The sequence below is a fragment of the Microcaecilia unicolor genome, chromosome 6 (assembly GCF_901765095.1).
Source record: "Microcaecilia unicolor chromosome 6, aMicUni1.1, whole genome shotgun sequence".
Classification (NCBI taxonomy): Eukaryota; Metazoa; Chordata; class Amphibia; order Gymnophiona; family Siphonopidae; genus Microcaecilia; species Microcaecilia unicolor.
Window position 1 is genome coordinate 158,546,524 of NC_044036.1, and position 27,773 is coordinate 158,574,296.

Sequence of the window (27,773 nt, forward strand, 5' to 3'; positions counted from 1 at the left end):
ATCACTTTACTCAGGAAGAAAGGCAGGAACTGTGCACAGGAAGACCCCCTACCTCTGAAAAGCGGAGAAAGGTATCCCAATGAGAGCCTGAAATTCTTAAACCCTACATACAGACACAACAGCCACCAAGAATGCTGCCTGCAAGTATGCCTCCTTTAGTCTGAGGGCGGTGAGAAATTCTCCCGCTTGAACAGAGGCTATGACTGCTCTTTGCATTTCCATGTAAAAGCAGGACACTCGAAGGAGCAGTTTAGACTTTTGAGAGCTGAGACTGGACGAAAGATGCCTTAATTCCTTGGGCCAATGAAGCAGACAGAGTATCTGCATTGTCCCTGTTCGGTCTGGGGAACTGGAACAATGGCCAGGAATCTACAGTGGCCTGAACCTTGACTGGTTCCCTTTTGACAAAGAGACTGCAAAAAGAGAAGAGCAACCAGACGGGAGAACTCCTACTTGTAACCATCTGTAAAAATATTCAGAACCCACTGGTCTGACCTGATTTTGGTCCACTTCTCCTGAAATTCCTGAACACGTCCTCCCAATGGAGGAAGAAAGGAATGGGCCATCCTCATATCATTGTGAAGCTCAGGAGATATTGGGGCTCTAGCTGACTGACATGAGAACTTCCTGTCCGCACAAAAGGAGAATTGGTGTGCCTGAGAGTGGGACTTCCGACCAGGCCAGCACTGTCTGCTGTCTCGAAATTGAGATCGAGAGCCCCCTGAAGACAGGTGACCAGAAGCTTTTGGCTTATCCTTCAGCAACTGCTTTGGCTTGGTTTCCCCCAGTTCTTTCACCAAGTTTGAGATCTTCTCCAAATAATCACTTGCCCTGAAAGGGCAGTTAAACTAGACGTGGAAAGTACAGCCAGTGCCTCAGAAATAAGAGTACTGAGCTTCTTTTTATGAAACAACTTCAGTACTTTTGGGTCATCCCACTCCTCTGGAGGGAGCTCTCCCTCCTCTAATGGCTCCTTCAATGATGGCTCCTCTGACTAGAACAAGGCCACATTAGATAAGGAAGGAAAAGTAGAGAGAGCCTAATCTGCCCACTCCTGGAGGTCTAAACAAGATCTCTAGGAAGCCAGAGGGGCAGAGGGGCAAGAAACTGAAGCACCTTGCAGCAACCCTGACAGTCTCTGCTTCAGTCAATAGGCCTGGTAAAAGAGCAATATGAACTCCAGTAAAAACAAAGATTCCAGATGCAGCTGACTGCTCTGTTGGGCCCTGAAGTTGTAAAATGGCAGCTGTGCTTCATGCATCAGACAAAGGCCCTGAAAAAATGGCGCCCTTCCCCATGCTCTCCTGTATCAAACTGCACACTGGCCCTGCCAGACAGCCTGAAGTCCCCGGTATATTCGGATGCTGTGTCATTCCAAAGACGTTTATGTTGCCGACTTAATACATTTCTTGATTAGCTTTCGAAAGTTGCCAGATCTGACGAAGAAGGGCAACCTTCGAAAGCTAATCAAGAAATGTATTAAGTTATGTCCAATAAAAAAGGTATCATCTTATTTTCTTTTCCATGTTTTATTTTGTTTGATTTCTATTGATAAAATTTCAAGAATAAAGAGGAAAATGATATACAAACCCATTAGCAGAGAAGAGATTATTCTAGATTACATTATTACCTTGGGAAGTTTATGTCTTTCTTTTGTATCCCCATGATATGTCGGAGATCTCTGAGGTGAAAGGTCTTTTTTACGCTGTCTGTTTCTTGAAGTATTTCTTTCCACCAGCTGAAGTAGTTCCATTTGTCTCCTGGCTTGACTTTCTTGCCTCTGCCTTTGCAGCTCTTTAGGGTACTTGTTTGATGCTGGAATATACTTTTTGCTTGGTCTATTTGTGTTCCAGTCAGGGCGTTTCCCAGGTTTTTCCTCATTTTTCACTTGGCTCTCTGTTTTTGAAAACTGGTGATATGGGTCACTAAAACTTTCTTTATTCCCATTTGTTGAAATATATTCTGTAGCTAGCAATTTTATTTCTTTTCTATGTTTTTTATTGTTCAATTGGTCCTTAAATTCTATGGAGACATCTGGAGAGCTACGATCAATATTTTCTCCTTCTACACATGGCCCAATGTATGCTTCAGAACTGGTGGTTTTCTTTATACCATAGTCGTCTAAAATTAAAATGTTGGGGTTACATATTTTCCTGAACAAGCCAAGTAACAACTTTAATTTCCAACTCTTCCAAATATGATATCCTGAATCATATTAAATCAGTAAGGGTCATGACATTTAATTTCTTTGTTATGTACCATGCATGCATTGAACAGTATTAAGTACAGAAAATTGTAAACCAATTTTTCTTGTTTAGCATATTTAAGGGCCCTTTTTCTAAAATTCAATGTTTTTGCACTTATTGTGAAAAACAAATATTAATGCATGGTCAGTATAAAGGCTATGTGGTAACTGTCCTCTACAGCTGCTGCACAGAAATGTACTTTACCATGTATTATTACTATGCAATAGCATGGATGAACTTAACACCTCCTCTTGAAGCAGTTAACTGCGCACATGCTACCTGACAAGTGACAGTAAGTACCGTGCACTAACTGTAATGTGCAGTCCTTGCCCATTCTCTGCCCATAACCAACCCAGTTCTTGCCCTTAAAAACAGCATGCAGTTAACATGCGAATTAGCACAAGCTATCATGCCACTGCAAAAACAATTACCGCACTTGCACATTAAGGGCTAGGGGCCCTGCTTACTAAGACGCGCTAGCATTTATATCACGTGCTAAAATTTAGTGTGCGCTAATGCAAGAGACACCCATAAATTCCTATAGGTGTCTCTAGCATTATTAGTGCATGCTAAAAATGCTAGTGCGCCTACAGCGCGGCTTAGTAAACAGGGCCCTAGATTTTATATAACATGCCTAAACCGCTCCAAACAAAATAAGGCTAGGCGTATTCTCTAAAGTACGCCTACATTTAGGTGCACTTTATAGAATAAGCCTAAATTTCCACAAGGTTTACAGAATATGCCGAGCACCCACCCACGTGACTAAATTAGTCACAGTTACACCAAGTAAAACATAATGTAAATGCCGACACCTAGTTTACATGCGGACCAGATGTATTCTATAACAACTCACATAGATTTTAGAAATGCTCGTAACTCGCCCATTCCATGCCCCCTTTTCAACTACGCAACTTCAAATTTATGCGCATCACATTATAGAATACAGTTAGTTCTGCATGTAAATTCTAATGTCAATTAGTAGCAATTAACGCCGCTGACTGGCTTGTTAAGTAATTAAGTTGCGCACAAAAATCCAGAATATGGCTGGATTTGCACGTGCAACTTAAGTCACGCTACAGAATCCAGGGTTAACTACTTAACGTAGTACTTTAGTAAAAGGGCTGCTTATCCTCTTACAAATATAAATGCACCTCATTAAAAAAATGGGTTTGTTTTAAAAATGGTTAAAATGTAATAGTTTACTTTACAGAATAGGAGTTACATCAAGACCTTCCCCAAAACTTCCAGCCTCATCATCATTCAGTTTCACTGTACTCCATAAACTTTAATCCATATATCTCAGCACCCTGGCTGAATGGCACTCATTTTAAATCAAGACTAAAGGGCTTCAGCTGAAAACAGAAGTAGGACTTTATTAATAAGGCACAAAGTGTTTGGTGGGGGGGGGGGGGGGGGGGGAGGAGTAACCTGCATACAGCAGCAATTATATCCTAACTACCTTGGTGAGCAGATTGGATGGACCACTTCAGTCTTTATCTGCCATCTACCATGCTACTATTCCAAGAAACCCTGAAGTCATTTAATACTTATGGAGATCAACAACAACATCTTCCTGTCTTCAGTCTGTAAAAGTTGACAAGTTGTTAAATATGCCATCTATTAAATGAAAGACAGAACTTCTTAAAACTTATACCTGTCTGAACAGCAGTCTCCTTCCGAGGAGCAATCAGTGCTTTTACTACCTGGTTTGTTTTATCACAGATTTCACTGTGACCATCATCAGGATTTAAATCTGATAGACTGCTGGGTGCTCGATTGTAGTTCCACTGGGTTGTGTCACCTTAAAACGCACAAAAAAAAAAAGTTTTTTTTTTCATTTATGTAATCAAACTGCTATGATAGCAATGATTTAATATTCATACATGCAATGTATATGAAGCATTTTGGCTACCAACATATAGGTGTACAGCTGCCAGTGTTTTCATTGAAGAATTATATTTTTAGACATGTGAGGCAGCTGGATGGGCGGAGGGTAATTTTATGAGGATGCCCATGTCCGTGTAGTAAAATGTCTTCTTTTGAGCCTACTGTATCTCATAATGGCAACAAAGGTATCTGGGTGCCATCATAAAAGGTGCCACCAGAACCAAGACCAATAGCATGTAAATGCCAACACAAAATTCTGCACCTACTCTAAGTTGGTATAAAAGAGTGCATGTACTCTATGCATGTATTCAAGCATTTTATAAAAATACACAGTTCCATCAGAACTTTGCCTTTAAGGTGCTCAAAATATGCCTCCAGGACCATCTACATGCAATTTTACAAGTGTTCCTATATACATAAACACAAATAGATGCACACTTATGAAAGGCCTTTTCCACACATAAAAATCAACTTTCTTCGCAGAAATTTCTAAAAATTATCCTTTAAAATTTGCTTAATTTTGGACGAGTGCACATTGGGCTGAACTGTGGTGATGCCAAATAACAGACATTGTTGCTACATTGGAAAAATGAACCTTTTCTTAGAAAATTCAAGCTTGACAAATACATCAAAATCCAGGATCCATACAAGTGACACTTGGGAGACTAAACGAGTTCAGTTATATTCCAGGACTGAGGCAACATTCTTTACTTTTATGCTTAACCAAATTCTCCAGCACAATCAATAAAATATTTCTGAGTTTGAGCCAATCTTTATTTTCACTAAGGCTCCTTTTACTAAAGTTGTGGCACTTAGCACACGCTAAAGTCTGTTAGTGAATGCTAAGCTTTGGTAAAAGGGCCCCTAAGTAAATCTAGCTAAGTACATAAGTAATGCCACACTGGGAGAAGACCAAGGGTCCATCGAGCCCAGCATCCTGTCCACGACAGCAGCCAATCCAGGCCAAGCTATTATGAGATCTAAACTCAAAAGAACTATTTCAAATAATATAGTACTTTTTTTACATTTCAATCAACTCGAAGCAGGTGAAAGCTTCGCTCTTCAACCAGGCCTTTAATGGAAGAAGTAACTAACTCGTTTGTCTCACACACACAAGGAGTGACATGGCTGCACATACTGCAGCAGGGCATGTTTATCCACTCCTACCCTAGCTGAGATAATATTCAACCATCTCTCTGAACTCATGTGCACCTTTATTTAAATTAGTCACCTTACTTTCTAATTCTTCCTACTTTCTTACTCAATTATATATTACAACTTTGCCTTACCCTTCACTACCAATTATAATGTTCTAGTACATATTGTGTTGTCATTGCAAGTAGTATACCATGCCATACTTTGTATTGTTGTTCGAATATTTTTACTGCTCTAATTGCCTCCTGCTCATGTTTGATCTATTCTTACTGTACACCGACTTGAGTGAATTCCTTCAAAAAGGTGGTAAATAAATCCTAATAAATAAATAAATAAATGTTTGTAACCACTTTTTTTTTTTTTTTTTTGGGGGGGGGGTCAGTGATCACTGGGGGAGTAAGGGGAGGTCATCCCCGATTCTCTCCAATGGTCATCTGGTATCATTTAGGGCACCTTTTTATGCCTTATTCTTTCTAAAAACATGTCTAGCTCAAAACATCTTAGTTTTTGTCCTAGTTAAAAAACGTCCAAGCCTTTGGAATGCCCAAATCCCGCCTTTAACATACCCCCAATACGCCCCCTTGAAATCTGGGTGCACTGCAGACAAACAGCATAGAAACATGTTTAAAAATAGATTTTGAAAATACCAATTTGGACATTTTTTGTGAGAAAAATGTCCAAATGCTGCTTTATGCCACTTTTTAGATGTTTTTCTCTTTCGAAAATAAGCCCCATAATATCCTTAAAAAAACAAAAATCTCTATGTAACTATAGGCTGATAAGGGATATCTATACGCAACTGCTCTGGAGATTATACATCCAAATGTATGCACTGCAATGAATTTGCAAGCAATCAGAAGCAGAATCAATTTTCCAAGGGTTTAGATGCCTAACTTTGGAAATTTTGAAGCTTTTAATTCTTATTGGATGATTATCATCTTTAAAATATAGATCCTGTTTATATTACAAACCAAACACCCTCATTTTTATATTTATTCCCATAGATACTTTTTCTGTTCTTGTGCCTACTTAAAAAGGTCTAAATCCCTGCCAACAAACTAGTGATCAGGGCTTCAGATTTGTCCACGTTTATCTAAACTCCCAAATTCTCTCCACTCTGAGTGCTGTTAATGGCACCTGAGGTCTACCTTCTATACATACCCATTCCTAACTTTATCCCTTTATGTTTACTTTCAAACCCAGTATCTCAACTAACCAGGATAAGATTATGATTTTGCCAGCTTGATAAATTCTCCTATTCTTTCTTTATCCGGAAGGATAGGGTGTAAACTGACATAACCTCCTTAACTACTCCACCCCAATAAAGAAAGTAAATGAGAATTAATTAAACTGGCAAAACCATAATCTATCCTGATTTCTTTGGGCACAGAGTTTAAAAATAAACATGTTACCACAACTATTTGTTGCAGTCACTACCTATAGCAATTCAGCTACTGTCTGAAGAAAGCATTCCAATTTATTTGGAAAAAAATGCACTCCCCCCCCCCTCTCAAGAGTAGCTAGGATGAAACTGTTCAAGGATAAAATGTGAGGGGGGTCAGGCATCCCAAATTTTAAATAATATTCCAAGCATCATAACTGCAAATAATAGTGGATTGCAGAAGAGAGGAGAAGGGAAGAGATGGATAATGATAGACCATTACCTGTAAGAAAGAAGGGAAGGGAAATGGGACTTGATATACCGCCTTTCTGAGGTTTTTGCAACTACATTCAAAGCGGTTTACATATATTCAGGTACTTATTTTGTACAAGGGGCAATGGAGGGTTAAGTTACTTGCCCAGAGTCACAAGGAGCTGCAGTGGGAATCGAACTCAGTTCCCCAGGATCAAAGTCCACTGTATTAACCACTAGGCTACTCCTCCACTCCTATGCATATACATAGTGCTTTTTTTGTGCTGGTACGCGCCCGGCACCTTTCTTTTGTGCGGTCCAGATCACCTACTCATTCCCTTCCATTCGTGCACCCGGCCATGCTCCCTGCGTTGCAAAACTTTTGTTTACCCGAAGTCGCAGCGAACCGGCAGTGAAGGCAGAAGGCAGGCTCGCTTCCTCGTCGCTCCCTTCGCTTCCCTTCCCTCTCAGCGCGTCCTCTGATGTAATTTCCTTTCCGCGAGGGCGGGACGTGCTGAGAGGGAAGGGAAGCAAAGCAAGCGATGAGGAGGCAAGCCTGCCTGCCTGCCTGCTGCTTTCACTGCCGGTTCACAGCGACATCAGTAAACAAAAGTTTGACAACGCAAGGAGCACAGCCAGCCGGGTGCATGAACGGAAGGGAGCGGGCAGGTGAGGCTGGGGTTTGAATGATCTCGGGGGCAGGTGGAGGCTGGGGCGAGTCAATGGACATGGAAGGGAGAGGATAGGGGGCAAAAGAGAATCGCTGGACATGGAGGGGAGGAGAGGAGAATCTCTGGACATGGAGGGCAGAAGAGAGAGGAGAATTGCTGGACATGGAGGGGAGGGGATGGCAGAGGAGAGAGGAGAATCGCTGGACATGGAGGGGAGGGGATGGCAGGGGAGAGAGGAGAATCGCTGGACATGGGAGGGCAGGGGAGAGACATGCTGGACATGGATGGAGGGGAGGGAAGACTGGAAGGAGAAGCAAATGGATGGGAGGGGAGGACAGGGGAGAAAGGAGAAATGCTGGAAATGGATGGAGATGAGAGCAGGAGACAGAGGGAGAGAGGAGAATCACTGGACATGGATGGGAGGAGAGAGAGGAGACATGCTGAACATGGATGGGAGGGGAGGGGAGGGCAGGGAAGAGAGAATTGCTGGACATGGATGGGAGGGCAGGGGAGAGAGGAGAATTGTTGGACATGGATGAGAGGGGAGGGAAGTGGAGAGAGGAGAATCGCTGGACATGGATGGCAGGGGAGGACAGGGGAGAGAGGAGAATCGCTGGACATGGATGGAGGGGAGGGAAGACAGGAAGGAGATGCACATGGATGGGAGGGGAGGGCAGGGGAGAGAGGAGAAATGCTGGAAATGGATGGAGAGGAGAGCAGGAGATAGAGGAGAATTGCTTGATATGGATGGATGGAGGGGTTGGCGGGGAGAGAGGAGAAATGCTGGACTTGGATGGAGGAGAGAGAATTATTGCTTTATATGGATACAGGGGAGGGAACAGAGAGGAGAAATGCTGGACATGGATGGAGGGGAGGAAAGAAAGAAGATGCACATGGATGGAGATGAGGGAAAGGGAAGAGAGGAGAAAAACTGCACATGGATGGAGAAAATAGGCAAAAACTGGATCCATGTTATACCTCCTCCAGCCAATTCCACGGAGGAGGACCCAGCTTTTACTTATGGATGCAGGGCAAGAAATGAAGAAGAAAGGAGGAAAGTAAAGAAATAAATGGAAATGAAGCCCTGGAAATGGAGTTAAGAGAACAGATAGAGAGCAGCAGAATCAGAGACTGGGACCAATATGGATAGAAAAACAAAGTCACCAGACAACAAAGGTAGAAAAAATCATTTATTTTCATTTTAGTGTTTCAAATATGTCCAATTTGAGAATTTACATCTGTTGTCTAATTTTGCACTGGTTATACTGGAGCTGTAACAGCTTACAGAAATTATTTATAATGAAAAAAAATCACGTTATTTTTTTTCTTCTATACTAGTATATTTTCAATGATGTCTGTTTATATGCGCCATGGTTGGTATAAGGGGTGTGGCTAATGTGGGTGTGGCTATCATAGGGGCAGAGCCATATGTGGTGACCCCGCCCATAATGAGTACCGGCACCTTTTTTCTACAAAAAAAGCACTGCATATACAATATCTACCACAAAGGAAGAGAAACAGTAAATGAGAATGAAAAGAGAATGAGAATAGGAGATGGGATATTGGGGGGGGGGGGGGGAGTGAAAATAAGGGGAGAAAATGAACAATGGCTGGATGCACATTAGTAAATGATTTTGTATTGTGATGTTATAGAATATTCAAAGGTTGTGCAAAGAATGTTGAATACACTCTTTATACACGCAGTCTCTGAATAAAAAGAAATTTTAAGAAAGCAGAGGAAACTCATTTGGGAGGGGGGGTGGGTAGTTAAGATGTGATTAAAAAAAAAGTTAGGCTTTTAATGCACCTTAACTGAACAAGGAACGGTAGCTCACTTCCACAGGTGACTCCTGTTCCATTAATGCCTCTTTCCAAAAATACTAGGACTAGGGGGCACGCAATGAAGTAGTAAATTTAAAAGAAATTGGAATTCGTTGCCAGAGAATATGGCAAAAGCAGTTAGCTTAGCAGGGTTTTAAAAAGATTTGTATAATTTCCTAAAAGTCCATAAGCCATTAGTAAGATGGATTTGGGAAAATCCACTGCTTTTTTCTAGGATAAGCAGCATAATCTGTTTTACTCTTTTGGGATCTTGCCAGGTACTTGTGACCTAGATTGGCCACTGTTGGAAACAGGATACTGAGCTTGATGGACCTTCAACCTGTCCCAGTATGGCAATGCTTATGTTATTATTATTTTGAGATGTTTTGCATGCATTACTACGTATCCCACAGTAAATAATATTTAAAGGGTATTACTGCAATATGATGTATGCTATTGTTGTTCAACATATGTTAAGGGGCAAATAATGTATGTTATTTCTGTAAAGAACCTTTAACTACCCCTCTTAGTACTCTGTCAGTCTCAAGCAATACACATTAAAAGTAGACTGCAGGCTTATAAGAAACATGCTTCTTACCATCTATATTTCTCTGCAGTTTTGAAATGTCATGTCCTTTTTTAGCTAATGCTTGCATCCGCTGTTCTCTTTTAAGCCTTTGTGCCTGTTCCTGAGCTCTTTCAATACTCTGATATATTTCCTGTTTCTTTAGAGTCTGGACTTCCTTTCATTAAAAAAAATGAGAGACTATGAATGAATGCCCAAAAATAAATTACAAGAGTAATCTAAAACCGAGACCACTATGAGACTCTTTAAAAAGTTTTATTGAAAGCATTTTCATTTTTAAACTGGTGAATATTTGTGAGAAATTTTAATAACATTTTCAATCTTATAGTCATGGCAGACAGTCATATGCATTTACTAAATGTTCATCTGACAGTATAGCAGAATGGACTCTAACGAGCTCTTTATAAAATATTAAATACATTACTTTTTATAGAAGTAATTTTAATTACTTCTTTTCGGGCTCCTGCTAGCATTTCCTACCCGGCAAATGTGACGATGCCCATAGGAACAAAATGGACTTTGTTGCATTTGTCGCACCAGAATCGCTAGCGCAGCTTTGTACAAGGAGCCCTATAAGATCCCGTATGCATTTTTATAAGAGAATTCAAATGTATCAAATTTTTAATGAAAGCTGAAAAGCATTTATGTTTCAGCTTTAAAAAAAATAGCCAAGAGCAAAATGAGGAATATGAAATGATAATCATCTGTTTTTCAACATATTAAACAAATAATCTGGAACACAAAAATTAGTTTTTAAATTCTGAAATTAAAACTTAAGGCCCTCTGTTTAAGCTGTGTTAAGCAGCTACTGTGGACTTTACCATGCAATAAAACCATTCAAAGCAGCAAAAAAAAAAAAACCATGCTAGCTGCTTAACATAGGTAGGAATAAGATGTGGGAATGACAAGAGCGGCGCAGAGGAGTAATGCACGACACAAGAGGCAACATAAGTGCAACCAACTACCAGAAGTATGGTAGTGTGGCCACTGCCCCGAGCATCAAAAAATAAAGCAACAATGGTGGTGGTAGCGGGTCCTGTCCCCCCTCCCCACACCACAATCCCTACTCATAACACATGCATTCTCCCCCCCCCCCAACAAATATCAGAACCCTCCTGTTCTTCCTGTCACCTTTCCATGACCCGCTTGGGGCTCATTCCACGGTTCCCTAGTAATTTAGGGGTCCTTTTACTAAGGTGCGCTGAAAAATGGCCTGCAGTAGTGTAGACGCATGTTTTGGGTGCGCGCAGAATTATTTTTTAGCGCACCTACAAAAAATGTCTTTTTTTTTTTTTGCAGACAACGGACGTGCGGCAAAATGAAAATTGCAGCGCGTCCATTTTGACCTAGCGGTAAGGTCTCATGCTGTAACCAGGCAGTAATGGTCTATGCGCGTCAAATGCCACTTGACACATTTAGCTGCCGCACACCAGAAAATAAAATATATTTTTTAGACGCGGGTGGCGGACATGCACCAAAATTGAAATTACCGCAAGGGCCATGCGGTAACTGGGCGGTAACGCCAATTTGGCATGCGTTGGGCGCACATAAGCGCTTTCGCGGCTTAGTAAAAGGGCCCCTTAGTGGTCCAGGATGGAGCAGTCCCTCTCCACTCCTACCCCATCTAGCTCAGGGTTTCAAAATGGTGACAATGACCTCAAGCAATAATCTCATGGCATTACTGCTAAGGGTCATCCTACCATAAAAAGAAGTGACTGCCTTGTGTCAATAGACTACCTGGGATCCCCACCCCAGATGAGTCTGGGAGGGTGGGGAGAAGGGGGGGGGGGGTAAACTGTTGTACTGAAGGGGACTGGATGGTGGAGGAAATAGTGATGGAGTTGTGGTAACCAAAACTGCACACAATATTCAGTTTCATCTCAAAAAAAGATATACAGGAATTAGAAAAGTTACAAAGAAGGGCACCTAAAATAATTAAGAGGATGAACACCTCTCATATGAAAAAAGAAAGGCTTACGAGGTTAGGGCTCCTCAGCTTAGAGAAGAGAAGGCTGAGGGGGGGGGGGGGGGTATATGATAGAGATCTACAAAATCATGAGTGGAGTGGAACATATAAACGTAAATCAATTGGTTCATCTTTCAAAATGGAAAAAAATGGGACAGCAACACACCAAAAAATGCGTCCAAGTTTCTTCAACCAAGGCTGCATAAGGGGTCATTAAATGTTTGTAAAGTACAGAAAAAAAATCTTCAGTTTCAATTAAGATTAATGAATTTCTGAAGTATCAGAACTTAAGGAAACGTGCAATGGTTGAACAGTGTGTGTCACAGGAACATAAGCAGCACCTTCAGCATACCATAGTGTATCTAATGCTCCCGGGCAACATCGTATTTCGAGCTATCTAACTTCTCTCTCTGCTCTGCAACAGGGCTCTGGTCCAACTCATTCAAAACAATGATTTTTATCAAGGTGCCATATATGATCTACTACTATTAATCATCATTTCTATAGTGCTACTAGATGTACACAGTGCTGTACACAGTACATGCAGACACTTTCTCTGTCCATAGTGAGCTCACAATCTAAGTTGTTGGAGCAACTGGAGCAATGGAGGGTTAAATGATTTGCCCAGAATCACAAGGAGCTGCAGTGAGAATTCAACCCACTGTGTTTCCTGTGATCTTGGGTAAGTCACTTAGGGGCCCTTTTACAGAGCGGTGATAAGCACAACACAGGTTTACCGCTCGCTCTTCCGGGACTACCACCAGCCCAATGCAGCCGCCGGTGGTAGTCCCGCCCCAAGCATGCGTCACTTCCGGGGGAAAAAGAAAACTCCTGGAAATGGCTTGTGCAGCGATAACATGACGGTAATTGTTCATCGGCGTGTGAGTTAGTGTGGGAGCCCTTATCACCACCCTCAATGGGTGGCGGTAAGGGCTCCCTGTCGCATGGCCATGCAGAAAGAGTTCTCTTACTGCATGGCCATGTGTGCCTGGGGTCTTTTTACCCGCTGTGGTAAAAAGGGCTCCTTAATCCTCCACTGTCTCAGGTACAAACAGATTAAAACATCCAAGGCCAGGAAAACATCTACTGCAGCAGAATATAACTCTCTTTCAACTACAACTGAAAAGATGCACGCTAAATCCAAAATCCATTTTCCCCTCCAGTCTTCCTTCCATCTTCCCACTGAAGCCCTTGCATTCTCTTTTCTTCCCCCTCCCCTCCTCTTTGTGGTTCTGTTGCTGACTTCTAGGTCCTAATCAAAGCAGAAGATTCATCTTCCTCCAACGGAGGTGCTTCTCTCTGCTATGCTGTTTTGTTTCAGTGGCAGGGAGCAGGATACCAGTATTCCCTACATTATAAGCCCACTGGGGACAGCAAAAAAAAAAAAAAAAGTAAACCGCTTTGGTTGTACCCACAGAAAAGGCGGTATATCAAATACGTGACCCTTTCTTTCAACAGCTGCAGGGATTCTCTGGTCTTGTGACACACGCTGAAAATCAACTAACTTAGGGCCCCTTTTACAAAGCTGCGGCAAAAGAGGGCCGGCACTGGAGTTGGTGTGTGTTTTACATGTGCACGGAAGCCCCCTTTTACCGCAGTTGGTAAAAGGGAAGGTCTCGCTTTCCTGCAGGAAATGACCGGGTGGCAAGTAAAGCACTTGCCGTGTGGCCATTTTGGGGAGGAACCCTTATGGCCACCCAGAGGTGACGGTAAGAGCTCCCGTGCTAACCCGGCAGCGCGCGGCACTGCCCGATTACCACTGGGTACAGTCCGGCCTACAAAAATAAATGTTTGTAGCGCCAGAAATGACGCGTTTCCTCCATTCCTCTCAACAGGTACCACTTCACTTGCTTTCTCCTTCTGTGCTCCGTTTAGATAACTCACTCCACCCTGAAATCAGGCTCGTAACCTTTCACCCTAAATTCAAAAATGCCATCAAGATCTGGTTCTTTACTCAAATTTTTGTTTTTCACCTTTAGCTCTGTCTCTCTGGCCTGCACATCTTGTGCCTCAGTGTTAAGTTTGCCTTGTTCCTCTCTACTTCCTTATCATTTGGTTTTTAATTTGTAAATTGCCTGGTGGCAAATTTGATTTACAATGAGAAGTATATCAGGCATAGGTTAATAATAATAATAAAATTCAAACATGTTTTGGGACTGCCCTCGAATACAATCTTTTTGGACACAGCTACTTCATAGTGTGGCTATACAATGATTGAGACAAGTCCCACAGCCCCCGAGATCGTTATTTGATGTTTACGACATCTCATTGCCTACTGTGCCAGGAATGGAGGGATTTTCTCCAATGGGCAGTGTTGATGGGGAAGAAGGTAATTCTCCTACGCTGGTGCGAACCAGTGACGTCCACCATGGCAACTTGAGAATGCACATGATTCCTTTACTATCCATGGAAGGCTTGGACATTTTGGACATTTCTTCTGTTCAGGGAGAAAAATTCCAACGCATATGTAGATATTTTGGGCAACTTTGCAACCTGTAGCCCGCAGTATAATTCTTAATTACTAATGTTAACTCTGATATGACCGATTCTGAGAATTAGTCTCACGCCATGTTGGGGGGGGGGGGGGGGGGGAAGAGGGGGTTGGGGTAAACTAAGTTGCTATTTTTGTATCCTGTGGCTTCTAGTTTTTCCCTTTAAAAAAAATATATATGTGTATTGAGATAAGCATTGTTCTATTTTGTTGGTGTTTTTTTCCATTTGATTGGTTGTTCACTGATCTGTATGCTCAATAAAAATGATTTAAAGATAAAACTCACACTTGGTGAGCAGGCGAGTACATTTTCAAAAGCTAGACTATAAACAGAAAAAACTAGCAGCAGCTGTTAGTTACAAAGAAATTATTATAACAGATACTGTGATACTCTATGTGGTGTCAAAATTGACATAAATTAGCCATTTGAATCTCCTGTAAAAAGTTATCACTTGCATGGAATGTAGCTTTCTCCAAGACTAATACGGTTAATAGAATGCTGTGCACATACTTCCTTTTGCTTTTGTTTTAACATTTCTTCTTCAAACTGTTTCTGCATTTGCTCTCGTTCTAAAATCATGCGCCGTTCCTCCTCTTGCTCTTCCTTTTGTTTCCTTTCCTCCTCCAGCTGCTTTTGCCTACGTTTCTCCTCTACTTGTGCAGCTATGGCTTTCTAGAAATAAAATTTGGAATTAAAAAAATAAAGTGTTCATTTTCTATACTATTTGTAAAATCAGTAGATGTGAATGAAAAAGTTCATACTACCATATTTTCACATCCAAGGCACCATATTAAACAACAGGAAGAAAAAGCTAAGTTGCTCAGGAGTAACTATTTTGATTAAACCAACTAAATGGCATACATTCGTGTTTTCCCACAGGAGATAACAGATGCATTTCTATGTTGCAATTGGAAATTTCTTCTCCACACAATAAGTAAAAAAATATGTGACCAACTCTGGGAAAAGGTAGTGGATCCAAAATGTTGAAAATGGACAATTTTTCATGTCATGGGTCCATAAGCAAGTTACATTTGAACTCCTGTAACTTTTTTTTATTTTTTCACACAAAAGAATGGGGTTTGCACTGCTGTATTACAAATTGTTTGCTCTAACAGAATTCATTAAAATCTCATTTTATGTTTCTGGTGACTTTAGTCACCTTTTCCCAGAGATGGCCACATATCAGAACAGTTTTCAAAATATTTTTTTCAATATTTAAGTGCACTGTTTGTGTAAATTGAAATACTTCATCTTTTTTTTTTTTTTTTTTTTTTTTTTTATTTGCAAGTGGAAACATAGTTATCCAAACTTTCTGGCTTCTGCAGAAATTCAGGGCCAATGCAGAGAGATTAGACAGAATTTGAATCCTGAGTTGAAACAGAAGAACCTGGATTACTTTCTGGTTGGCTGTGATTGACTGTATTAATGTTCAGTAATGGTTGCAGACTCAGCCCTGATGCAGCTTTTCATCAGAGCGAAACATGGTCCATGTCAGCACTGGTCCTTTTTATTAAGGGACCTGTTTACTAAGCAGTGTTATAGGTGCGTTAAAGTTTTAGTGCGCGTTAACCATGTATGTGCCTACAATATCCCTGTAGGTGACTACATGGTTGGCGCACTAAAAACACTAACGCACTTTAGTAAACAGGGCCCTAAGTAAAAGACTTTAAAATATTTTTCATAATAAAAATTAAATGATAACTGAAACCTATGAAGATTAAGGTGAATCATCGGGCTGCTGATCCCATGTGTGAAACGGAGTCACCAGTGAGGTTTCTGAAGATTAATCACCGAGAATGTGATTTAAGTTTGATAGAATTACTTTCTAAAAAATTTTGCACTGGGATATTGATGCACATCATCAAAACTGTAGCAGTGCTGGAGGCAGGAGCACTAAGGTTTTGCAGTTACTGTAGAGTAACTATAACTAGTAACTTTAAATCTGTTATTTTAAGGAGATTGTTTTTGGTATAGTAAGTTCCAAAAGTTATTGGGTAAAGAAATGTCAAAGAAATACGTGCATGTGGAAATAGAGCCAAATCTGTTTGTCTTCCATTTAAGCTGTACAATCAAATAGTAGAGAATTAAAAAAAAAACATAGCTCAACCTGATGTTCTAATTGTTTTTGTCGCCTTCTCTCTCTTTCCTCTATTTGTATAGGATCCAACAGAGCAGTCATGGAACGGAGAAAACTATTTAAAAAAGAGAGAGAGAGGACGAAATGTAACTTGTTTCTAACAAACTTTTTTTTAATGAATTATAAAACTTACAATGTCTCTGTAAATATTATTTTGTCTAGACAGCACAGGAACACTTAATAGAGGCAATCCTACAAATTGGCACCTGCATCACCAATGAGAAAAATTGGTCAAATAACTGATTGGCATATAAGTGCTAGGGGGCATGCCAATGGGCAGAGTATGGGTGGGGGCACCAACTGACGCACATTCCTTACAGAGGACCCCTTTTATTAAGCGGTGGTAAGCTCAATGCGGGTTTACCACTCACTAAACAGGAATTATTGCCGGGCCACTGCATCAGCCTGGCGGTAGTTCCCACCCCTAGCGTGCCGTCATGAGTAGTGGTAAGGGCTCCCCTCTGAAATGGCCACAAGGCAAGTGCTTTACTTGCCACACGGCCATTTCCTGCAGGAAACAGAGACTTCCCTTTAACCCACTGCCGTTAAAAGGGGGCCTCGGCGCACGTGAAAAACATACCAGCGCAGGCCCCCTTTTGCCACAGCTTGGTAGAAGGGGCCCTGAATCCTGTAAGTTACGCATGCCCTTGAGGTCTATGGCAGGTATAATTGATGATGTATTACATTTTTGGCACGCCAATGATGGCTTGTGCTAGTATTATACAACCTTGATGGCAAGATCCCGTTAGAGAAATGGCACTCAGCATGCGCCAATGGGGTGCCAAAACTGACATGCAACTTTATAGAATTACACCCAAAATCCTTAAGGCTGTTTTTTTCCTACTAGATCAAAATTGCTCAGGTTTATAAAGGCATTTGAATCCAAAAGCTGTTCAAGTTTAAATACTCTTTTCACTAGACAGGACATATAATCTGAAAGAGAGACAGTCATTCCAAAAAGAGGTAGAGAGGAAAAAAAACTAGGCATGTGCACCATAGAAAAGGGGTGCACACTCTAAAAACAGACAAATAAAAAACCCAAAACACCACAGACCCAGTCACGAGTGGCATCATTTCAAACACATCACTTGTCAGTTCATGCTGAAGGCAACTTTCTCAGGAAAACAATAAGAAGCTGTTAAGCAGGGAGTTTGTTGTCCCATGACTTCACAATTTTTTTTTTGTTATAAATATCCAACGCTAACCTTTTGGGCTTTTATGTGATCACTTTAGGTCAATAAATATTTTTAAGACACAGCTTCGTTTCGTGGGTCAAAAAGAGGTAGATCCAAACCGCAACTCCACAAATCCAAAATACTAGAGAAGTATAGATAACCACAGAACAAGAAGATGTTGTTCAAACTCTTTATTAGTTTGCAATCAATAAAATAACTTAAAAACCAATCCAGGTAGGGTGTTACATTCTCTGAAGTCCACTCCTTAAGAACATTCATCAAATGCACAATATGTTTCGGCACCTTTGCCTGCATCAGGGGCTAATAAACAGAACTCTTCACAATGGACCTTCAATACCAATACTACCTATAAATTGGCATACCATAGTAGCAACCAGTCAAAAACAAAACCCAAAACAAAAAATATATTAAAAAAAAAATAATAATAATAAAAGCTGAACAAACACAACAAAAAAAAAGCAAAAAGGTGCTCAACATGTCAAACCATTAAAACGGATACAAACACCAAGGAGGCAATTCTACAACTGGGCATCTCCATTTAAGCACCTCGGAATGCTGGTGGAAGCATATGCTATAACGGCACCTGGGCACCCAGATTCTATTATAGAATACTTGTGTAACCTGTATCGCTGCGCCTTACATTTATGTGCCCCCAGTTACAGCAGCCATAGACTTGGTGTAACTGTGGCAAGGATGCATAAATGGAAGGAAGATTATATATGGGTGGAGCATGGGCATGGTTTCCACTTGCAAAGTACTGGAAGTTTCCAGTACTTTGCAAGTGGAAACCATGCCCATGCTCCACCCATATATAATCTTCCTTCCATTTACGCACAATCAGGTCCTTCTACTAAGCTGTGGTAAGAACTGGCTTTAGCATGCCTTTATTTTTGTCCTTCCTGTCTGCTAGCGGCCAAAAATAATAGAAACAAAAGTTTTTTTTACATTAATGGCTGTGCATTAATGTTACCATTAGTGCATGGCCATTAATATATATATATATATATATATATATATATATATATATATCGTGGGAGCACTTACTGCCATCTATTCAGGAGATGGTAAGGACTCCCGGGTTAACTTTGTGTTAACCAGTTAGCCTGCGATAATGTAGATGCGTTAACTGGGTAGCGCAGCAATGCCCACTCTCTGTCCATGACAAGCTGCCTCCAAAAAAAAAAAAAACATGTGAGTGCTAGTATTCTATTTATTTACGTTTGTTTGTTTGTTTGCATTTGTATCCCACATTTTCCCACCTCTTTGCGGGCTCAGTGTGGCTTACAATAAGATAAGAATAATGAAAATACATTTGTTATAACTTGGTTATGGGTTATATTGTACAAGTTATGCGAGATAATCAAATTATCATTAGGAATATCACAATGGGACGTTAACATGAAGCTTAAGGGCAGTGTTAAGACACAAAGGCATGTGGTGTGCATATTTCTGTGAGTAAGTGTATGAGTAGTGTTGAATTATGTGCTCAACAGGCATGTAAATGTGGATGCCTAGATTACAGAATTGTCCTTCAAAAGCAAATGTCAATATTACCTTATAGAACCTTTCTTGTATGTAGAGGGGCATTTTTGATATGACATCTAAGTCGAACTTTGGACATTTTGCACTAAATGTCCCAAATTCATTTTCAAAAAAAGCAAAATGTCTAATTTATTTTTCCCGAAAATACCGTTTGTAACAAGATTTTGTGCTCTGTGTGTTTATGTTTTCAGGCCATTTATGACAAAAAAAAACAAAAAACAACAAACAACCACATATCCATTGGGATTTAAGAGGAGCCAGCATTTTTAGCACACTGGTCCCCCAAACAACTCAGGAGAGCAATGGGGCACCTTAAGGGTGCTGCTTTGGACTTCATATAAATGCTCCCAGGTACACATCTCACCATTGCTCCCTTGTCTGCTGAACCCTCCAAAACCCACTACCCCTAACTGTACACCACTACAATAGCCCTTATAGGTGAAGGGGGCACCTATATTTATTTAGATTTTGCTCACACCTTTTTTCAGTAGTAGCTCAAGGTGCATTACATTCAGGTATATTGGGTATGTCTCTGTCTCTGGAGGGCTCACAATCTAGTGACTTGCCCAAGATGACAAGCAGCATCAGTGGGATTTGAACCGGCCACCTCTGGATATCAAGACTGGTGCTCTAACCACTAGGTTAGACCATAAAGACCAACAGATGTGAACTCTTATACAAATATCCAGAAATGCCTTGCGATATATGCTTGTTATGTTACTAGTATGTTTTTTTTTTCATTATCATGTTATCAAGACCCTCCTGTAAGCTAAATGTATACTTTCATAAATGTTGCCACTACTCATGATCTATTGTAAGCCACACTGAGTCTGCAAAGAGGTAGGAAAATGTGGGATACAAATGCAATAAAATAAATAGGTTGCTCCTCTTCCAGTGGGTTTCTGGTGAGTTTTGGAAGGCTCATAGTTTCTACCACAAGTATAACAGGTAAGGGGATGCATGGACCTGGGTCCACCTCACTACAGTGCACTGCACTAACCAGCAGACTACTCCAGGGACCTGCATGCTGCTCTAGTGGACCTGGTTACATCTAAGGCTGGCAAATACTATAGTTATTCACATTTTTCGGAGGTGAGAGGAGGTCAGCCCTGATTCCCTCCAGTGATCATCTGGCCATTTAGGGCACCTTTTTGAGCCTTATTCGTTATAAAACAAGTCTAGACCAAAATGTTGACGTTTTCACCCTACATTTTTTCGTTTTGTTCCATTATGGCTGTAAACTATCCCAGTGGTAGTCACGCCCTAATCTCACCTTCGAAACGCCCTCTTGTAATTTGGACATATTGTAGTCGAAATACATAAACATCTGCAAAATAGGTTTCGACAGTTTGAGAAGAAATCCATCCAAATGGTGCTTTATGACACTTTTTGGACATTTTTCTCTTTCGAAAATGAGCCCCATCATGTTCTCTGTAAGACTATTAGTGCAACTGATCACCACATAAGCTAGAGTCATTTTAACAGACGGAAGTGCTGCTTTTACCCCCTCTGGTGTGTCTCTGATGTAGCCTGTTGGTGAAATGTGGCCACATCAGGCTTGTATGAAAACAAATCCTCTCTGTGTGCAACAATAAATTGTTTTGTTCATTCTTGTGATTTGGTATCCTTCGTGATCTGCCGTGTTTGCTGTTCTGCAATTGAGCAGGTTCACACCTCTCTTGTGTTGTGTATAGGCTGTTGAGCTTTTACAGGGTTTGATAAATGTGCCTATACTATTTAGCTATTATTATAGGCTTTATACAACACCAAAAAACCCCATAGGTCCTGGGACAGTTCTGATCTTTAACACTGGATATTCATAGAAATATCCACCGGTATCTTCAAAAGCACCTACCTAGTTTTCTGACTCTGTCTTAATGAAATGTCTTCATTAGTTCTTCCCAACTTCTCTGGCCCTGGATAGCTGAGGGTACTTAAAGTTGAAGCTCGGTCAAGTGCATCCTGTGGCTCTGGAGAAGTATATGCAGTGTCTGCCTGCTGCATTGGTGATATATTTAAGGGAAGTTGTGTTTTTTCTGACCTCTTAAATGAGTCAAAATGCATTGCCCATCTGTCATGTTCTTCTATCTAGGTAATATAAATACAATAAAACACAATAAAAGACATCCTAAAGATACTGCTATACCATGCTCTGAGTTATGTCATCTTATATAAAATGATTCATCATTTTATATTAATTCCACAGTAAGTAAAAATACTGTATTAATGCTTGAAAATCTCTTAACAGGATCATATTGTGATCAGAAGCATGGCAGATTTTTGTATTTGATACATATCTTTTCATTAAAAAAATAAATTATTGTTATTGATTTTATATCCAAATACAGCAAAACTGGTAAAAATAAGACAATATATACCGTGACTCTTCAGCACATTGCCAATCCTGAAACTTGGTTACCCGCCCACCCCCCACCCACCCCCAAAAAAAGAAAAATCTAAACTCCCCACCCCAAAAGTGCAACCAGTAACAATAAAATACAGAGAAAGAGTATGTGTAGCCTACTGAAGTCTTAGGCCCCATATTATCATATTTTCTGATACATGATATTAATGTGTTATTGCTTTCTTATGGGAAGGAAGGCAGTCTAGAAATCTGAACAAAAATAACAAACATGCCAAACTTAAGGTACAACTCTCCCTCCTTTCATTCATGCTCCTTCTCCCAAATACCACAGTAGCATTTTTGCAGAACTTTTGTATGCTTCTTAGGTCCAAAACACAGCTGCAAATGTTTCATGTTTATGAACATCTAGTGCGAAACAAGGGGATGCTCCAAGGAATTCCTGTGCTTGTTGATATCACGCATGGCTAGAAAACCATAATTCAGAACCCAATTCACTTAGTTCCCATCTACAGACACAAAGGGGGTAGTTCTACACATTGGGTGCTAACATTTAGGTGCTGAATATGTGCGTAAATTATTAGAATAATTGCACAAGTGTGAGTACTAGGCATGTAAATGCGAACAATCTGCTTACACACTATTCTACAAACTGGTGCCTAAATGAAATAGAAAGTGGACATACACATGAGCGGTATTTGGACAGAACGTGGGTGGGGCGCAGTTTTATGTACATAAATTATAGATATAATAGTTTTTAAGCACATTTTTCAGCAATTCAGCACAAGTACTTAACCAGCTCTTCTGCTAGCCTAAATGCTCAAACTTAAATGAGAGGTGTGTATTTCACCTGCTACGCTAGTAGGCACCTATTTTTCTTTACAGAACAAGCACCTTTGCAGTCAGAACGGTTTCCGCACTGTGATGGGCCTGGAAACTGGATTGTCTTGGATGGAAGGCAAGAACTTTATCAGAGAAAAAGGATAAATTGTAAATAGACTACCTTTTCTAATAATTTAGAAGAAAAATAAATTTGAAACTGGTCGATATTTCAAGGGAAGTTGGGGATCAGCTGAAGGCTTTTTCAGAATAGGATGCACAATAGTAACTTTTCAGGAAGATGATACTATTCCAGAAGATAGACTTGCACTGTTTATAGTGAGTACCTTTGGTAACAATTGCAGCTCGTGTATCTTTAACCAAGATGAAGTGAAAGGGTCCAGAGAACAAAATTGGGTCTCATGGAAGAGATGATTTTAGTCAGTGAGAAAAGAGATTGTGGCTGAAATGTAGATCAGGAGAAGAGTCCAATTGCTGTTTCAGAATCTTGACTTGGGAGTTGAGAAACCATTGCAAGTAGGAGATGTGAAACTGATGCGATGAGAACATGGTCGTAGATCATGAACTTCAGTGAAAAAATATTGAGAAAAGACCTCAGTTGATGGTGCAAGGGAACTCTGTGCAGGGGAATTAGATAGAGAGGTCAATGTCCGGAAGGTAGAAAACAATTCTTTAGATGCATTAGGTGTCGTTTGGAGGCGACTTTTGAAGTACAGCGACTTGACGTTATTTAATTGATAATTGTAGTTTTTAAGATTCATTTTATCAATAGAAATCAAACAAAATAAAACATGGAAAAGAAAATAAGAGGATACCTTTTTTATTGGACATAACTTAATACATTTCTTGATTAGCTTTCGAAGCTAATCAAGAAATGTATTAAGTTATGTCCAATAAAAAAGGTATCATCTTATTTTCTTTTCCATGTTTTATTTTGTTTGATTTCTATTGATAACCTTAAGAATGGACTAACACGGCTACCACACTCCTCTACTTAAGATTCATTTTGAAATTCAAGAGATTTTCATCAGATTTTAATTTGAGCCATTTATGTTCAGCTCTATGGCGTTCCCTCTTAAGTGAACGCAAAATAGTTGTGATACCAAGGCTTTTTAGTAGAGAAGATGGAAGTTCTAGACTGCCTTAGGGGAGTGATCTGATCTAATGCTGAAGTTAATGATGAATGTAGGGAGGAGGCCTGATCCTCAAGGCCAAGGTTATTGAATTCAGAGGGGAAAGAAAAGAGGGAGGGGAAAATGCAGTTAGGATCAACACTGGATAGATATCTAGACTAAACTGGAGGTGGAGGAATGAAGTGTTGAGAAAAGAGTAATGAGATAGACAAATGAACTAAAAAGTGATCAGACCAAGGAACCTGAGAGGAGAAGGCAGATGGGGCAAGGACCGAGTTTACCTGAGAAATAACTAGATCTAATAATATGTGGCAAGCCCGACAAGTGAAAGAAACAACCCATTGGCACAGGTCTAGATCTGCTAAGACAGATAGAAAAGATTGTGATTGAGGATGTGATGGGACATCAACATGGATGTTAAAATCCCCTAGAATAAGGATGTTTGGATAACACACAGATGCGTCCACGATTATCTGAAAACATGCATCCCATTGGGCACGGGTCAAAAGTAGAAGAACCAGAGGGGTGGGTGCACAAATATGAACAGCAAGACCCTCAGGATAAGGAAACGAGGGAGACAGCTCAATAAAATCCATAGAAAACAGGACAGCAAGTCCACCCCCATTCTTGGATAGCCTCGACAGGGACATAAAGTCAAAATAAATGACCCTCCTCAACGGGCTTAAGCCATGTTTCTGTAAGACAGAATACTTTAGAACCAGAGGAAAGAATGAGGTCTTGAAGTAACACAGTCTTTGAACGTAGAGATCTGCAAATCAGATGGCCTAGGGAAATCTGTTTCTACTAGCTAAGAACTTAAGCATGATGGAAACTCAGAAAGATAGCATACCTGGGGTGAAGCAAACGGCTTAGGGAGTGATGGGTGCCAGTTGCCAATAATCACTGGTATCAGGAACTGCTGTAGAGCTTCGTGCAAAGTTTCTAGAGAATCACTATGTTCAGAAAATAAACAATGGGACAGAAGAATAAGCACAAAAAATAAAGCTGCTGAACCAGTTATGTTTGTACAGAGACGGGAGAGGTGACAAAACTAAACCAACCTAAAAAGAGGCTGAGAAGTGCCTGAAAAGTTATTAAAAGCAGAAATACATCAGAAGCAGAAGTGTATTGGCACACACCGTCACCTCACTCTAGCAGAAGTGAGAGGAGAAAGATATTGTGAGCTAAAAATGGAACTTCCGGTTCAAGCTTGCTTATGTTCATGCCAGTCACGTGAGCCGAAGAGATAGAGAGCATAGGGCTCCCGAGGGATTATAGTAAACTGGAGGCAGAGAGCTAAAAAGGGAACTTCCATTCAAGCTTGCTTATGTCAGAGCCAGTCAGTCACAAGAGCCGAACAGAAAGAAAGCATAGGGCTCCCGAGAGAGTGTAGTAAACTGGAGATAATCACCAAGAACATCCTACAAAAGAACACACAGACAGCACTAATGCAAACAAAGCCAAACAGGTACAGAAATCACTCTAGCAGCAGTGCGAGGAGAAAGATACAGTGAACTAAACAGGGAGTTTCTGGTTCAAGCTTGCTTATATATGAGCCGGTCAATCATGTAAGCTGAAGAGAAAGACATCACATGGCTCTTGAGGGAGTGCAGTAAATTGGAAATAAATCACCAAAGAGCTGATGATCAAATTCCATGAAAAATTAGCGCTGGAACAGTGCAGGGAATTAAAGCCCTGATGATCAAAACTAATAGTATGGAAATTTATGCACGCTATTAGTTTTGATCATGGGGGGGATTTCTGTGGGAGGATTGTGCCTGTGCATGTGCCCAAGGTACAATCCTCCCACAGAAGAGTTGCTTTGACCGATCCAGGCTGTAGGTGGCCCAGAAGAATAGAGAACTGCAGTGTGTGACGGAGGATCGGGAAGGAAGAAAGACAGCAGCCCCATGGGATGGGGGGGGCAATGCTAGATAAGAGGCAAGATGTTTTTCTAGGGTGGCGCTTGCTACCCCATAATGACACCTATGGCACATAGGCACCGGTTTCTTTGAAAATACATTTGGAGAAGCAACTGCTCCTGCTGCGCCCCCCCCCCCCCCTAACCTCCAGCTATGCCTCTGATGCAGGTGATGTCATCCGATGGATGGAACTGCTCTCCCAGAGCTCATATCTTTAGTGTAAAAATTCTGAGAGTGCTCAGCCCTTCCTGCATGGAGCAGTATCCTCAGCTTCTCAATTTTGGTTTTTTTTTTCCACTTAGCTGAATGGACACAAAACAAATCTCTTTGGTATTTTTATTTAAGATACTTTCTGATTCCAAAGAAGACAAGAGGCTCATGCCCTATGCTAGATCTCAGAGACCTCAATAGTTACCTCTCAAGGAAAGATTCTAATGACCACTATTCCCTCCATTCTACCTCTGTTCAAAAAAGGGGACTTGCATGTGTACCCTGAATCTGACGGATACATATACTCTTATTTCAAACCATTCTTCTTAAAAGAAATACCTCAGATTTACTCTTCAATCCAATACTTTTCAGTACAAAGTTCTTTCTTTTGGCCTTTGATTGGCTCCCAGGGTATTTTTAAAGTGCCTCATGATAACAGCTGCATACCTTCACACACTAGGTCATTTTAGTATTTCCTTACCTGGACAATTGGCTTCTAGTGGCTCAGTCAGAGTCCACAGGCCTTAATTCTCCTAAACAAGACAAGATGGGAAAGACAATCATTCTTCCACAATCTCTAAGATTCTTTATGAATGATCAGAAGTCTACACTTCGTCCAGTCAACATCATTTCCTCTATAAGAATTGTCTTATACACTATCCAATTCAAAGCATTGCTTCCATAGTAAAGGATCCAAATGCTCATGGCCCATATTCAAGTTATACAATCAGCAATCAAGTTAAAAGACATTTCTTCTCATCAACCATTTGGAACTCAGGGAAAAACTCTTATGACTTCACTGCCTTCACAGTTCCTCTGTCCTAATTCAGATGGACAATCAAGTAGCTATGTTTTATGTGAACAAGCAAGGGGGCTCAGGCTCTCTTCACCTCTGTTGAGGAGCAGCCAGGATCCAGGACTTTGCGATAACCAATCAAATCCACATAAAGGCTATTTACATATCCAGACTTTAGAATCAGTTTGCCAAAAGACTCAGCATGGTGCTTCATCCTCACAAATGGACCTTCGATTGGACTGGTCTAACTTTCTTCTTTCAAGATTATGGAATACCTAAAAATGACCTATTTGACAGTGAAGAGAGCACAAAGATTCCTCTCTACTCTTCCTTCCCCCCTTACATCTTGCACCAGATGCAGTGGCAATTTCATAGGCTTGGTTGTTTCTTTATGCTTACCCTCCAAACCAAATCATAACAAGAATGCTACACAAGTTATAAAATAATTAGACACCTTGTTAGTATAACGGGAAATCCCAACTCCCATGCTCCTTTTGCATATATCCACTTTCCGCATGCTAATTTCCATTAGGGCCTTGTCACCTACCAAGCTTAAACACCAGAGCCACCCATTGAACTACACACCCCACACATTGGACTCTAGGAGCCCTCTGGAATGGATGGCACTATACTGGAAGTCCTACATGTGCTGGCCCTACCTATAGGCCCAGCAAGAGGGGAGATGTAGAAAACTGATGCTGCTTGGGAAAAACAGGTCAAGAGGCTTGTAACTGTTAAGTAGGCCTCAATAAAAATCATTACCCTGTCTGACTCAAAGATTGCAGCAGATTGCAGTAACTGAGTTGTGACAGCCTGGAAAAGTTACTGAAACTTGGCACTGGTACAAAATTCGCAAAGATGCCAGGTGGACAGGCCATAACAAGAAGATGCGGTCTGATATTTTGCAAAACATAGATGACAGTGGGCCAGGTGCAGAGAAAAACAGAACTTTTGAGAGGGGCAGAACGAAACCTGTGGTCAGGAGACTAATTGTGGTCGAAACTGGATCTAACTGACTAATGCTGACATATTTGCAATAATTGAAGCTAATTGATAACAATGTAACAAAAAAAGAATATAAAAGACTGACAGCTGAATAATGTAGTGGAGAGTCCAGATTACTGCGAGAGGCTTGTTTCGCTGTCGGATCTCCCTTATGAGAAAAGCTATGTCTGATC

General features: G+C 40.7%; 1 protein-coding gene across 6 annotated transcripts in view; it reads right to left on the reverse strand.

The window, feature by feature from the left end:
* CCDC66 (coiled-coil domain containing 66) overlaps positions 1 to 27,773 on the reverse strand; it is a 99,666-nt gene that overhangs the window by 37,108 nt on the left and 34,785 nt on the right. For all 6 annotated transcript variants that reach the window (XM_030206061.1, XM_030206062.1, XM_030206060.1 and 3 more), the window contains 6 exons: positions 21,188 to 21,420; positions 16,565 to 16,649; positions 14,968 to 15,129; positions 10,012 to 10,156; positions 3,901 to 4,047; positions 1,631 to 2,121 (listed from right to left, as the gene is read on the reverse strand). In XM_030206061.1, the coding sequence (XP_030061921.1) occupies positions 1,631 to 2,121; positions 3,901 to 4,047; positions 10,012 to 10,156; positions 14,968 to 15,129; positions 16,565 to 16,649; positions 21,188 to 21,420 (1,263 nt within the window). The remainder of the gene's footprint in view (positions 1 to 1,630; positions 2,122 to 3,900; positions 4,048 to 10,011; positions 10,157 to 14,967; positions 15,130 to 16,564; positions 16,650 to 21,187; positions 21,421 to 27,773) is intronic.